The 12,439-nt window shown below is 43.9% G+C and overlaps 1 protein-coding gene across 1 annotated transcript in view; it reads right to left on the bottom strand.

Annotated features, from left to right (window-relative positions):
* HTT (huntingtin) overlaps positions 1 to 12,439 on the bottom strand; it is a 165,105-nt gene that overhangs the window by 82,787 nt on the left and 69,879 nt on the right. The window contains exons 24-28 of the mRNA XM_025385370.1: positions 12,233 to 12,309; positions 10,514 to 10,665; positions 9,243 to 9,445; positions 5,114 to 5,240; positions 2,031 to 2,158 (exon numbers count right to left, since the gene is read on the bottom strand). Of these exons, the coding sequence (XP_025241155.1) occupies positions 2,031 to 2,158; positions 5,114 to 5,240; positions 9,243 to 9,445; positions 10,514 to 10,665; positions 12,233 to 12,309 (687 nt within the window). The remainder of the gene's footprint in view (positions 1 to 2,030; positions 2,159 to 5,113; positions 5,241 to 9,242; positions 9,446 to 10,513; positions 10,666 to 12,232; positions 12,310 to 12,439) is intronic.

Genomic DNA, 12,439 nt, shown 5'->3' with positions numbered 1-12,439 from the left:
AAGAGTGGCAAAAGTTCTGCGGAGACTGAAAACCAAAGCAAGAAACCAGGGAAGACAAAAGGAATCAGAGGAGAGCAGGAAGGGCCACACGACAAATGGGGAGTGGAGACGCTGAGCAACTCAGCAGAAGGAACCAAGGAAACCAGAGGCAATACTCAAAGATCCAGCAAGACCCGCCAGCCACTCCAAACAGTTCAGCTGAGAAGCTGCGCAGCAGGAGCTGACTGCGGGGATGACAGAGCAAAGGCAACAGGAGTCCAAGATGCCAGGGAGGCCAGAATTACAGCAGAACATGCTGGAGTTCACGGTATTCAGGAAGGAAAATAATAAATAGACAGCAAGCACTAGGAGCATAGAAAGGTGCCCCGAAATTCAAGATGATATGAGCTGAAAACAGGTGGAAAAGAAGTAGCTTCTCTATGGCATTTTTCGACATGCCGTCTTCTGCTTTGGGAGCTGACATGAGAACCATGCAGCTTAAAGAGACTCCAAACCTTGTAAAATATGAAGACTTCTATATCTTCCAAAATTATCAAACATCCTTCAGAAAAGAAGCCACATAAGTTTGACAAATGATTTTCAGGGACCAAAAAAAAAAAAAACCATGAGAGTATCCATTAGTAACAAAAACAGAGGAATACCTGAGGATTCATTTACCAAGAAATGTGCAGGAGCTATGTGAAATAATCTTTAAAGTTTTTTTAAAAATCCTTTAAATTTCATGTGCTTCTGAGGTAATTTTAAAAGTTTTGAACAAATTGGAAAGCATCCCACATTCTGGACAGGGTGACTTAACATCTGAGGTATAAGTTCTCCCTAAATTAATCTACAAGTAGAAGTTGATTCTATTGTTCACATCCCAAAATCAACAAAGAAGAATATCCAGAAAATTCTAAAGAACAGGAGAACTGATCCCCTCATAAATACCATGAAGCTAGAATAATTAAGAAGTATACTTCTAGCCGGGTGCAGTTGCTCACGCCTATAATCCCAGCACTTTGGGAGGCCAAGGAGGATGGATTACTTAAGCCAGGAACTTGAGACCAGCCCAGGCAACTTAGGGAGACCCTGTCTCTACAAAAAATGTAAAAAGTAGCTGGCTATGGTGGCACATGCCTGTAGTCCCAGGTACCCAGGAGCTGAGGTGGGAGGATCACTTGAGCCCTGGAGGTTGAGACTGCAGTGAGGCATGGTTGCACCACTGCACTCCAGCCTGGGGACAGAGCGAGACTGTCTAAAAAAGGAAAAAAAAGATGCTTCTAATAGATGAGCAGACAGATAGACTGATATAACAAAATGATAAATGAAACTAGAGAACTATGAGAATGTAAGTAACGCAAGCCAATTAGTGCAGAAAAATTATTCTGTGAACAGCATTGGGGACAACCAAAAACAAAAATTAAATTAGATGCATACTTCATATCTAACAAATTGCAGATGAATAGAAAATTTTAAAGTAAAAAAAAAAAATGAACTAGAAAACTAAAACATCCCTAGACAGAAAGGCCGGCTCTTGGGGTTATCTGGTCAACAGTTCCTTACACTGACATAAAAACTTTCCCTAGCTGATAACAAGTGGCTCACCACGCCCAGACTATTTGAAACACATGGTTTATGCTGAACGCCTGCTTTTCTTCTGTGAGTCTGGAATTGTGGCTCATGTTAGGCAGAGGGGACCTGCAGGACCAGCAGGTTGCTGTATTTTTGTGTGAGCCTCACGGGAGGGAAGGAAGCCTGTATACGGATCCCTCCAGACTCCACCGAGGCCACTTCCCCCAATAACCTGGCTGCACATTCTAGCCCTCTCACTGTAATCAATCTTAGCTATGACTACAAACAATATAAAAATCCAAAACACCTGTATGATAGACGCTATCATAAAGCTGAAAGACAAACAAACTTGAAAACACGATTTGTAACTCATATCTCAAAGGGCTTATACATCCTACAAATCATAAGAAAAACATCAACAATCCACTAGACATAAGTATGTGGGCATATATATTTTCAAAAGATGCAGAGGCCCATACCTTGTAGTTAGCGTGTGTAGCTTTCAGGACATCATGCAGTTTGAGGTATGAAGGAAGATGATAGAAACTCCCCAGTGAGGAGGATTTACTTGTTGTAACAGGACCCGAGGTATCAGATTGTCTAGAAGCTTTAAAAATGTGCACACAAAAGATAAACTTTTAGATCAAAATAACTTGCCAAGTTTTAAAGAGATTACTGGAAATAATGACTTTTTTTTAAAGCATTCTAGTACGAAAACACTCAAATATTATCTCTGATCTTTTGATTAACTAGAAGTAACGAGAAACTGACTAACAAACGTAAGTACAGCCTAAGTACTAAAACAATAACAAAATAAGAAGAGCGGTGTGCACAGCTGTTTTGCTGTGGTTGCTTGTTTGCTTTTTGAGAAATCAGTTAGAGAATCATAGGAGCGGCTAATTCAAGGACCACTGACCAATTCCAGAACCTCTCTGAGCCTAAGATTCCCTAGTGGCCAACAACTTCATGAGCACACCAAGTAATCAAACAGGTATGACGTAAAAATGTTTTAAAGACAGTAAGGGCGGCCAGGCACGGTGGCTCAAGCCTGTAATCCCAGCACTTTGGGAGGCCGAGACGGGCGGATCACGAGGTCAGGAGATCAAGACCATCCTGGCGAACACGGGAAACCCCGTCTCTACTAAAAAATACAAAAAAAAAACTAGCCGGGCGAGGTGGCGGGCGCCTGTAGTCCCAGCTACTCGGGAGGCTGAGGCAGGAGAATGGCGTAAACCCGGGAGGTGGAGCTTGCAGTGAGCTGAGATCCGTGAGATCCGGCCACTGCACTCCAGCCTGGGCGACTGAGCGAGACTCCGTCTCAAAAAAAAAAAAAAAAAAAAGACAGTAAGGGCACAAACATTATCATTAAACCGATACTAAATATTAAAGTGCCAAGCACTATATACAACTATTCTACTCCAGTTTGAAGACTTTTGACTTGGAGTCCTTAGTTTATTTAATTCATCAGAAAGATGATAGTCATATACTGATAATTTTACACTTGTAAAGGCTGAGGTTTTTCAACAGGTAAATCTTCCTCCTGTACTACAGTCAAACCTTAGAAAAGAGCATCTTTTAAAACGCTCTAGGCCAGGTGCAGTGACTCACACCTGTAATCCCAGCACTTTGGGAGGCCAAGGCAGGTGGATCACTTGAGGTCAGGAGTTCAAGACCAGCCTGGCCAATATGGTGAAACTCCATCTCTACTAAAAATACAAAAATTAGCCGGGTGTGGTAGCACGTGCCTGTAATCCCAGCTACTTGGGAGGCTGAGGCAGGAGAATCGCTTGAACCTGGGAGGCGAAGGTTGCAGTGAGATGAGATCGTGCCATTGCACTCCAGGCTGGGTGAAGAAGCAAGACTCTGTCTCAAGAAAAAAATCCTTTAATGTGTTGGTCAAGGATACGAAATTTCATTTATAGACAGGAGGAATGAGTTCACGAGATCTACTGTACAGCATGGTGACTGCAGTTACTACCAATGTACCATATGCAGAAAAATCACTGAAAGAGTAGATTTTAAGTGTTCTCACCACAAAACAATGGTATGTGAGGTGATGCATAGGTTAATTAGCCATTCCACAATGCATATGTATTTCTTTTTTTTTTTTTTTTTTTTTTTTGAGACAGAGTGTCCCTGTGTCACCCAGGCTGGAGTGCAATGGCATGAACTTAGCTCACTGAAACCTCCACCTGCTGGGTTCAAGCAATTCTCTTGGTTCAGCCTCCCAAGTAGCTGGGACTACCGGCGCACGCCACCATGGCCCAGCTCACTTTTTTTTTTGGTATTTTTAGTAGAGACGGGGTTTCACCATGCTGGCCAGGTTGGTCTCAAACTCCTGACCTCATGATCTGCCCACCTCGGCCTCCCAAAGTGCTGGGATTACAGGTGTGAGCCACTGCGCCTGGCCAATGTATACATATTTCAAACATCATGTTGTATACTATAGATATATACAATTTTGTCAATTAAAAATAAATAAATAGGACAGGTGCAGTGGCTCATGCCTGTAATTCCAGCACTTTGAGAGGCTGAGGTTGGTGGATCACAAGGTCAGGAGATCAAGACCATCCTGGCCAACATGGTGAAACCCTGTCTCTACTAAAAAAAATACAAAAAATTAGCCAGGTGTAGTGGTGCACACCTGTAGTCCCAGCTACTTGGGAGGCTGAGGCAAGAGAATTGCTTGAACCTGGGAGGCGGAGCTTGCAATGAGCCGAGATTGCACCACTACACTCCAGCCTGGGCGACAGAGCAAGACTCTGTCTCTAAATAAATAAATAGCCTTGATATAAATGCTATATACACAAAACAAACGGGAGAACTATCACTGGCCCCTGGGCACCAAGAGACAGCGTGAGAATGGGTTTGGAGGGAGACTGTACAGACAGGCAGCCAGGCGACCCAGATAGCAGAGGCAGCAGCAGTCACTTCATGCTTTGCCAGGCTCCTCTCCTGCCCCTGCCACTGCCCTCCAAGAGCAGTATGGATGTGAATTCGAAAAACCGCAGTCACAACTAAATCCTAGCCCCTTCTGTTCTGACCTTTTCATGGGTAAAAAAAAGGTCCTCCAAACTTGTGCATGGTTTAAGCTCCTCCAACTCAGATGACTTTATCCCCAGTTTATCTCTCCTTTAGTTCTTCCAAATGTAAATATTCCATTTCCAAACAGAAATTTTGACATATCAGAATCAATTTTTTCACTCACTATATCTATTCCTAAGCATCTACACCACTTCCCTTACTGAAAATCAGGAGGCCTCTCCAGCCCTCACCTGCAACCAGGGAAGCACAGGAGAGTGAGGCTCCGTGCTGGGGCTGGAAGCCTGGAGGCTGCAGGGGCTGCGTGTCAGCAGGTGGCACTTAGAGATGCTTCAGACCAAAAGGTGGTCTGTGTATATTAGTCATTAGTTTCTAATATCTTGAACCGCACCTGGAGAAACCTTCTCTCACTTTACTGATGTGTATTATATTTCTCTAAAACACCAAGTTACTTAAATCCTATGTTGCTACATGACAGATGCTGCACTCCTGTCCCTCCCTTCCCCACACTGTTTCCTACCTGCACTGGCCTCACTGCCTTTCTTGGGACTCAACGGTACAGATGCTTGTTCTCCTGGTTCTTTCTCCTTCCCCTTTCGTCGGATGGGACTTAGAGAAGGGGGGTTTGTTAGAGAAGGCAAGGCTGCCTAAAACAGAAAAACAAAAACAAAAAACAAAAACATGTGATGGAAGTATAACAAAACTGAAAATTAGAATATTTGGTTTTACCATTTATTAGAAAGAGCTAACCCATGTCATTCATTTTGTTCTTGGACCCCTATATGTACAGTTCAGACACTGTACACATTTTATTTACTTTTACCCACACAATGGTACATGGCAGGGACTGGCCCACAACTTGCTAACAGGTACACAGAGAACAAGTTGAAGATGGAAGGAGTCCTCAGGGAGCCCCTAGGCCCACGCCCTCCAACAGCAAACCAGGGCATTTGATGTTAGCCATGACACCATGACATGAGAAAGGGGTGCAAAGCAGCATTTTTTTTTTTCTTTTTTTTGAGATAGGGTCTCACTCGCCACCCGGGATGGGGCGCAATCATAGTTCACTGCACTCGCCACCCGGGATGGGGCGCAATCATAGTTCACTGCAGCCTCAACCTCCCAGGCTCAAGCAATCCTCCCACCTCAGCCTCCAGAGTAGATGGGCCCAAAGGCACACGTTACCTCACCCAGTTAATTTTTTAATTTCTTGAGGAGACAGGATCTCACACTATGATGCACAGGCTGGTCTTGAACTCCAAGCTCAAGTGATCCTCCCATCTCAGCCTCCCAAAGTGCTGGAATTACAGGCATGAGCCACCATGCCCAACCCAAAACAGCATTTTAAACTCCCTTTTCAAAAAGAGGAAACAGGCTCAGAGATGAAGTAATTTACTCAAGGTCACAGCTGGTTACCAGCAAAGCTAGAAGTCAACAAATCCAGATGTATTCATAAAGTCTGAACTCTCTCCAATACACAACACATGAGAGAATATAAAACATGGAGGCTCCCATCACTCTAGGAGGCAGCCATCATGGAGCAGAGTGAAGGCAAGATGACCGAGAGGTGGAATTGAGGTCCTAGCTCTGGTACTTACTCACTCCCTGATCTTTTAGAAAAGTGCTTGTTATGGTTTCAATGTCTATAGTCCCCCAAATTCATACACTGAAACTTAATTACCAGGGTGATGGTATTAGGAGGTGGGGCCTTTGAGAGGTGACTGGGGCATGAGGGCAGACCCTCATGAATGAGATTAGCGTCCACATATAAGAGGCACCAGAGAGCTCCCTCACCCCCTCACCACGTGAGGGCAAGGTGAAAGTCCTAGATCTTGAACTTCCTAACTTCCAGAACTGTGAGAAGTAAATTCTGTTGTTGAAGCCACCCAGGCTATGGTATTTTGTTATGGCAACCCATGGTGACTAAGACAGTCACCTTAAACCATAATAGGATGAGGGGCTACAATCGGGTGCAGGGACTGGAAGGCATCAGGGAAGAACTGCAGACAGTACATGAGAGGTTAGCCAGGTGTGGTGGTTCACACCTGTAATTCCAGCATTTTGGCAGGCCGAGGTGGGCAGATCATGAGGTCAGGAGATCAAGACCATCCTGGCTAACATGGTGAAACCCCATCTCTACTAAAAATACAAAAAAAAAAAAAATTAGCCAGGCATGGTGGCATGGGCCTGTAGTCCCAGCTACTTGGGAGGCTGAGGCAGGAGAATCGCTTGAACCTGGGAGGCAGAAGCTCCGTCTCAATTTAAAAAAAAAAAAAAAGAAAGAAAGGCTACTGCACTGAAAACCCTGCTTGGTAGAAGGCACCAGTCACAATCTCACTGACTGTATAAGCCCATCCACAGTAATGTCCAGAAGATGCAGAGTCACAGAGACAGAAGGTAGGTCAGTGGCTGCCTGCAGCTGGGGGCATGGAAGGTTTTGGGTGAAGGGTACAGAGTTCCTTTGTGGGTTCTAAAACTGATTCTGGTGATGGCTGCACAACTCTGTGGGCATACTAAAGAGAATACTTTAAATGGGTGAATTATATGAATTATCTCAAGAATGCTGTTTCCTGGCTGGGAGCAGTGGCTCATGCCTGTAATCCCAGCACTTTGGGAGGCTGAGGTAGGCGAATCACGAGGTCAGGAGTTCGAGACCAGACTGGCCAACATGGTGAAACCCCGTCTCTCCTAAAAATACAAAAAGTTGTGGTGGCAGGCGCCTGTAATCCCAACTACTCAGGAGGCTGAGGCAGGAGAATCACCTGAACCTGGGAGGCGGAGGTTGTTGCAGTGAGCCAAGATTGTGCCAGTCCGGGCGACAGTGTGAGACTCTGTCTCAAAAAAAAAGAAAAAAGAAAAAAAAATCAAAAAACTAGCTGGGCATGGTGGTGCACACCTGTAGTCCCAACTACTGAGGAGGCTGAGGCAGAAGGATCGCTTGAGCCTGGGAGATCAAGGCCACAGCGAGCTACGATCATGACACTGCACTCCAGCCTGGGCAACAGAGTGACATCCTATCTCAAAAAAATAAAATTAAATTAAAAAAAAAATGCTGTTTCCAAAACAAAAGGCTAGTGCAGTAATCCAAGAGGGCCAAGAAGTCTTGCAAACAAGGTCCACCTCAGAGCAGTGGGAAACTCTGTGGGCCCTCTGAAAGCCAAGTGAAGAGGACACTCAAGATGGCAGCAGCGGCCTGCAGGGTACAGAGAGGGAAAGGCAGGCAGGACCAGAGCAGTGCCCAGAGATGTAAAGACATGATCTGGAAGGGAAACGCTGCTATGGAGGGTGGCAACAAAAACCACTAGCGATGGTTAAGGAAGGATGGCTGAAGTAGTAGACAGGGTCCAGGCCAAGAGGGCCAAGAAGTCTTGCAAACAAGGTCCACCTCAGAGCAGTGGGAAGCTCTGTGGGCTGAGGCTGAGACTCTCCAGAGATGTTTGCAGAGAAGGGAAGTGACTGATGGCAGCTAAAGGAGAATGCGAAGTTAGTGGGGAGATTTTTAAAGGTAGAAGACACAGCAAAGAGAGAGTAAACAGATATAACAGTAAGTGAACTGGTCTATCTTAGGCTGGGCGTGGTGGCTCACGCTCGTAATCCCAACGCTTTGGGAGGCCAAGGCGGGTAGGTCACTTGAGGTCAGGAGTTTGAGACCAGCCTGACCAACATGGTGAAACCCCGTCTCTACTAAAAATACAAAAAAATTAGCTGGGTGTGGTGGTGCATGCCTGTAATCCCAGCTACTCTAGAGACTGAGGCAGGAGAATCGTTTGAACCCAGGAGGCAGAAGTTGCAGTGACCTGAGATCGCACCATTGCACTCCAGCCTAGGCAACAAGAGTGAAACTCCGTCTCAAAAAAAAAAAAAAGTATGTGAACTGGTCTATCTTAAATCCATTGTGCAAACAGTTAACATTTGTTTTGAAGTTGATTTTATTGCTTCACAGAAAAGCAAAACTGTCCCTGAGATTGGCAGAACATTCTACAACCATGGACATGCTCTATAACTATGCTAGCCAGGACAGTAGCCATTAACTAAGATTTAAGGAGACAGCAATGAGGTACTTAGCCAGGAAAACCAATTCTGAGCTTTCTTGGCTAATGATGGAAACCTAAAACTAAAGCTAGGTATTTCCCTCTTAGGGGTAACAGTGACTGATGATACCAAAGGAGCTGTAAAACACATGGTCACATTTTTTTTTTCTTTTGAGACAGAGCCTGACTCTGTCATCCAGGCTGGAATGCAGTGGCACAATCAAGGTTCACTGCAAACTCCACCTCTCAGGTTCAAGCAATTCTCTTGCCTCAGCCTCCCAAGTAGCTGGGACTACAGGCATGTGCCACCACGCCCAACTAATTTTTTTGTATTTTTAGTAGAGATGGGGTTTTGTGATGTTGGCCAGGCTGGTCTTGAACTCTTGGCCTCAAGTGATCTGCCCACCTCAGTCTCCCAAAGTACTGGAATAATAGGCATGAGCCACTGCACCCGGCCACATGGTCACATTTTGATGTTAAATTTAGTGTCACAATCTGAGCAATTTTGTTCATTTAAAGCAAAAGAGAATAAAGAAGGGACAGATTACTAAATAAAGATAGTCTGGAAACCCACAGTCATTAAGGCTATATTAATCCAGCACCTAAGTGGGACATTACCTTTATTGCAGGTCCAGGAGCCACGTCGTCCAGGACATGTGCACAAATGTTGATCACCTTCAGCAGGTGGGAGAAGAGCTGCTCCACCATGGGCACCAAGGCCCGGTCCCCCAGGGCTGGCCAGACCTCCTCTTGCTTGGTGGCTGCTGGGTTGGCTTCTTCTTCAGAGGCCCATGAACTTCTCAGAGATTTAGGAGCACTGGCTGTGATATGGGCATAGATATTACCTCTCTAGCCCAACAGTATGGGAAGGACAAATTGCTTGGGGAACTGAAGTCATTTAAGACCCTAATCTATGTTGAGAGTTGGCCAGACATCTGTGTCTGATATTCAACGGATAAGCCAAACTCAAACTCAAACTGATGTCTTCCCCACAAATCTGTGTTCCCAATTTCCATGACTGTCACCACCACACACCTGCCCAGGATGTGAAGTCATCCCAGGTTTCTTGGTCTTCACAACCGAAGTTCAGTTGGTGACCCAGGCCTGGCAATTCTGCCTCCTTCACTCTCTTACGATCAGTGTCTTCCCTACAATCCCAAAGCCATTATCTTGGTTTAGACTCCCCATCTCTTGCCTTAGCGTCAACATTAATCTCCTGAGTCTCTCTACCTTCTCCTCCAGCCCACATTCAAGTTGGCTGAATGATCTTATTAAAATACTCATCTTTTAGTCCCTTTCACGAAACTCTCCTATAGCCTCCTAAAGCAAAGAACACAGGTCCCGATTATTTCATGGACATTGGCAACTTCTCCCAAAATCAATTTCAATGGACTCCGTCTTCCTTGCTGGCCACATCCTCCGTTATCATCGCCACAGTGCTGCACCCTCTCCCTGTTGTGCCCTTTCCTATCAGCCCATAAATCTGCCCAAGGAGAGTGATCATGGCCACTCTGTGTGACCACTGCACTTTTGTTTACATGTATCCCCTCTAATCTAAAACCAACTTGAGAATGGAGTCCATACTTTATACTTTCTTACCATCCCAGTGCCTGAGGCAGTACTGGCATATGGTGCCCACTAAGATGAAATTCAAAATGAGTTTATTTGTAGTTAACTGAGGGGCTATACTGGGAAGAGGCCACTTCAAAATATTCAGCACAGAACAGCTGCATGTGTTTGTGCATATAGGTAACATCTGAAATTTGACTAAAGGGACAAGCCATCACTGGCGATGACCTTTTAGTATTTTCCCCTCATATGCTCACCACCCCCATTCCCCCTAAGGAAATCAAAATCCAAGCCTCAGAGTCCCTGCTTCAACTCAGTACCTGCAAGCAAGTTTCCGGCCAAAATCAAAGCATCTTGATGGGCTGAGAGATCCAATGGGAACCAAGCTGACGAGAGCAGGGTCAGAATCATCGTGGCCATCCCAACGGTACAGCTCTTCCTAGACTCATCGGAGGCGCTCAGTGGAGGCACTCTGGAAGCAGACATTTGCAAGGTCAAATTATAGAAAAATTTCAAGCAAACAACAGTCTTCCTTTCTCTTGCAATTCCAAGAGAAAAGCGTGTCACAATATGTTTTATACCAGCTCAGAAACTGTTTTACTGTTAATCAACTAACAACTTTCCTATAAATTAAAGCTCCATAAAAATCATTTGAGAAATGAAATCAGGTAGTAGATCTGAATAAAAGTACTGGGGCCTAAGTGTCCAATGAAGGAATGCTTCCACTAGGGCATATGACAATGGTTCTGCTGAATTGGAGATGAGATAGCTACCCAGACATTTGGGCATCTTAATGCCATTGAATAAACAGGCCCAAAATAAAAGAGAATTGGCTGGGGTGAGCTCTTTATTACTATGGAAAAATAGTATACTTGATACCCAATGGGGCAGGTCTGACGTGGTTAGTTTTCCTGATACTAATATTATCTTGGTTCCCCAATAGTATCCTTTAATACCCCATATCTTGTAGTAAAAGTTATTGGAAGACAAATTGCAATCTCATATAAGGAGGACTACCCAGGGCTCAATCCCCTAGAAAAGAGAGTATAAGTCAAACTACCAAGAACTGAATCCCAACCACCTGAGGTGCTGAGTGAGGATTAAGAGAACACAGAATGGGTATGGAGAATAGAACTCATAAATATCAACCCCTTGTGAACAGATACAGAAATGAGGATTATGGTGTCTACTCATTTTCTTTTTTATCACTTAAATCTATCTATATTTTAAATTTTAAAAAGTATTAGAACTGTATGTTTACTTGAATGAATTTTTAGCTTTCTTTAAATTAATACATTTTACTCCAATGCCAAAGTTGCTCAGAAGTCAAGCCCAGTGCCGGACCTATGACTAGAAACCATAGTTGCTCAGTCTATATGTGAGGAAGGCGGGAAAGCAATCATTCTAGAGCGGAGAATGTAATCCACTTCAAGCAAATGTCAGCTGGTTATTCACTGACACACACAAGAAATCTACAGGTTTACTTCTCAAATGTGATGTGAGTCACCAAAATCATTCTCAGTAATTGATACACAGAATGAAAGCTTATTCCTGAATGCTGGAGAAGACTTGAAATTATTTCCCAGATGTGAGTAGGGTCATCTACTGGGGGAAAAACATTTTTAAGTAAAAGCTGTTAATGTAAGTACAGTAGTTCCTAAATCATCACCATTTCATATGTTAGGTCACATTTAAGTGAAAAAAGGTTCCTAAACTTCTAATATGCAGCAAATAATTCTGGAAAGAATCAAGCTAATGAGAAAAGTATTTTGCCAGCATATGAAAATTCCCCTAGATGAACTTGAAGATCACACTCTCAAATTCCCAAAAATGCCTAAGAACATTTGGCATTCAATTCCCACAGCTCCTGTCACTAGTCTCACACAACTAATACAGCAGAAACAAGTATTCTATCAGATATTTTTCCAAAAGCCAAACTGATAAAAGACTTAAAAAGAAAGAAAAAGGGCATCCTAATAACTACGTTTATATTATACTGTTGTAGACAACTATTAATACATACTGAGGAAAATACATACCCACAGTGCCAACCTAAACTCCAAACGCAAACTGGGAAGGCAGTGGAAAGAAGACACAAAGCTTCACAGCATCCAAACTATAGAACAAAGAAACAATAAAATCACACCCAAACACCACAAAGGTTTATTGAATTATATCTCCTTTTACCCTTTATAAAAAGTACAAACAATGAGAACTGAGATCTGTGTATGATAACCACGGGATAT

The sequence above is a fragment of the Theropithecus gelada genome, chromosome 5 (assembly GCF_003255815.1).
Source record: "Theropithecus gelada isolate Dixy chromosome 5, Tgel_1.0, whole genome shotgun sequence".
NCBI lineage: Eukaryota > Metazoa > Chordata > Mammalia > Primates > Cercopithecidae > Theropithecus > Theropithecus gelada.
Note: the sequence above shows the minus strand (reverse complement) of the source record. Positions and strands in the feature narration are given on the sequence as shown.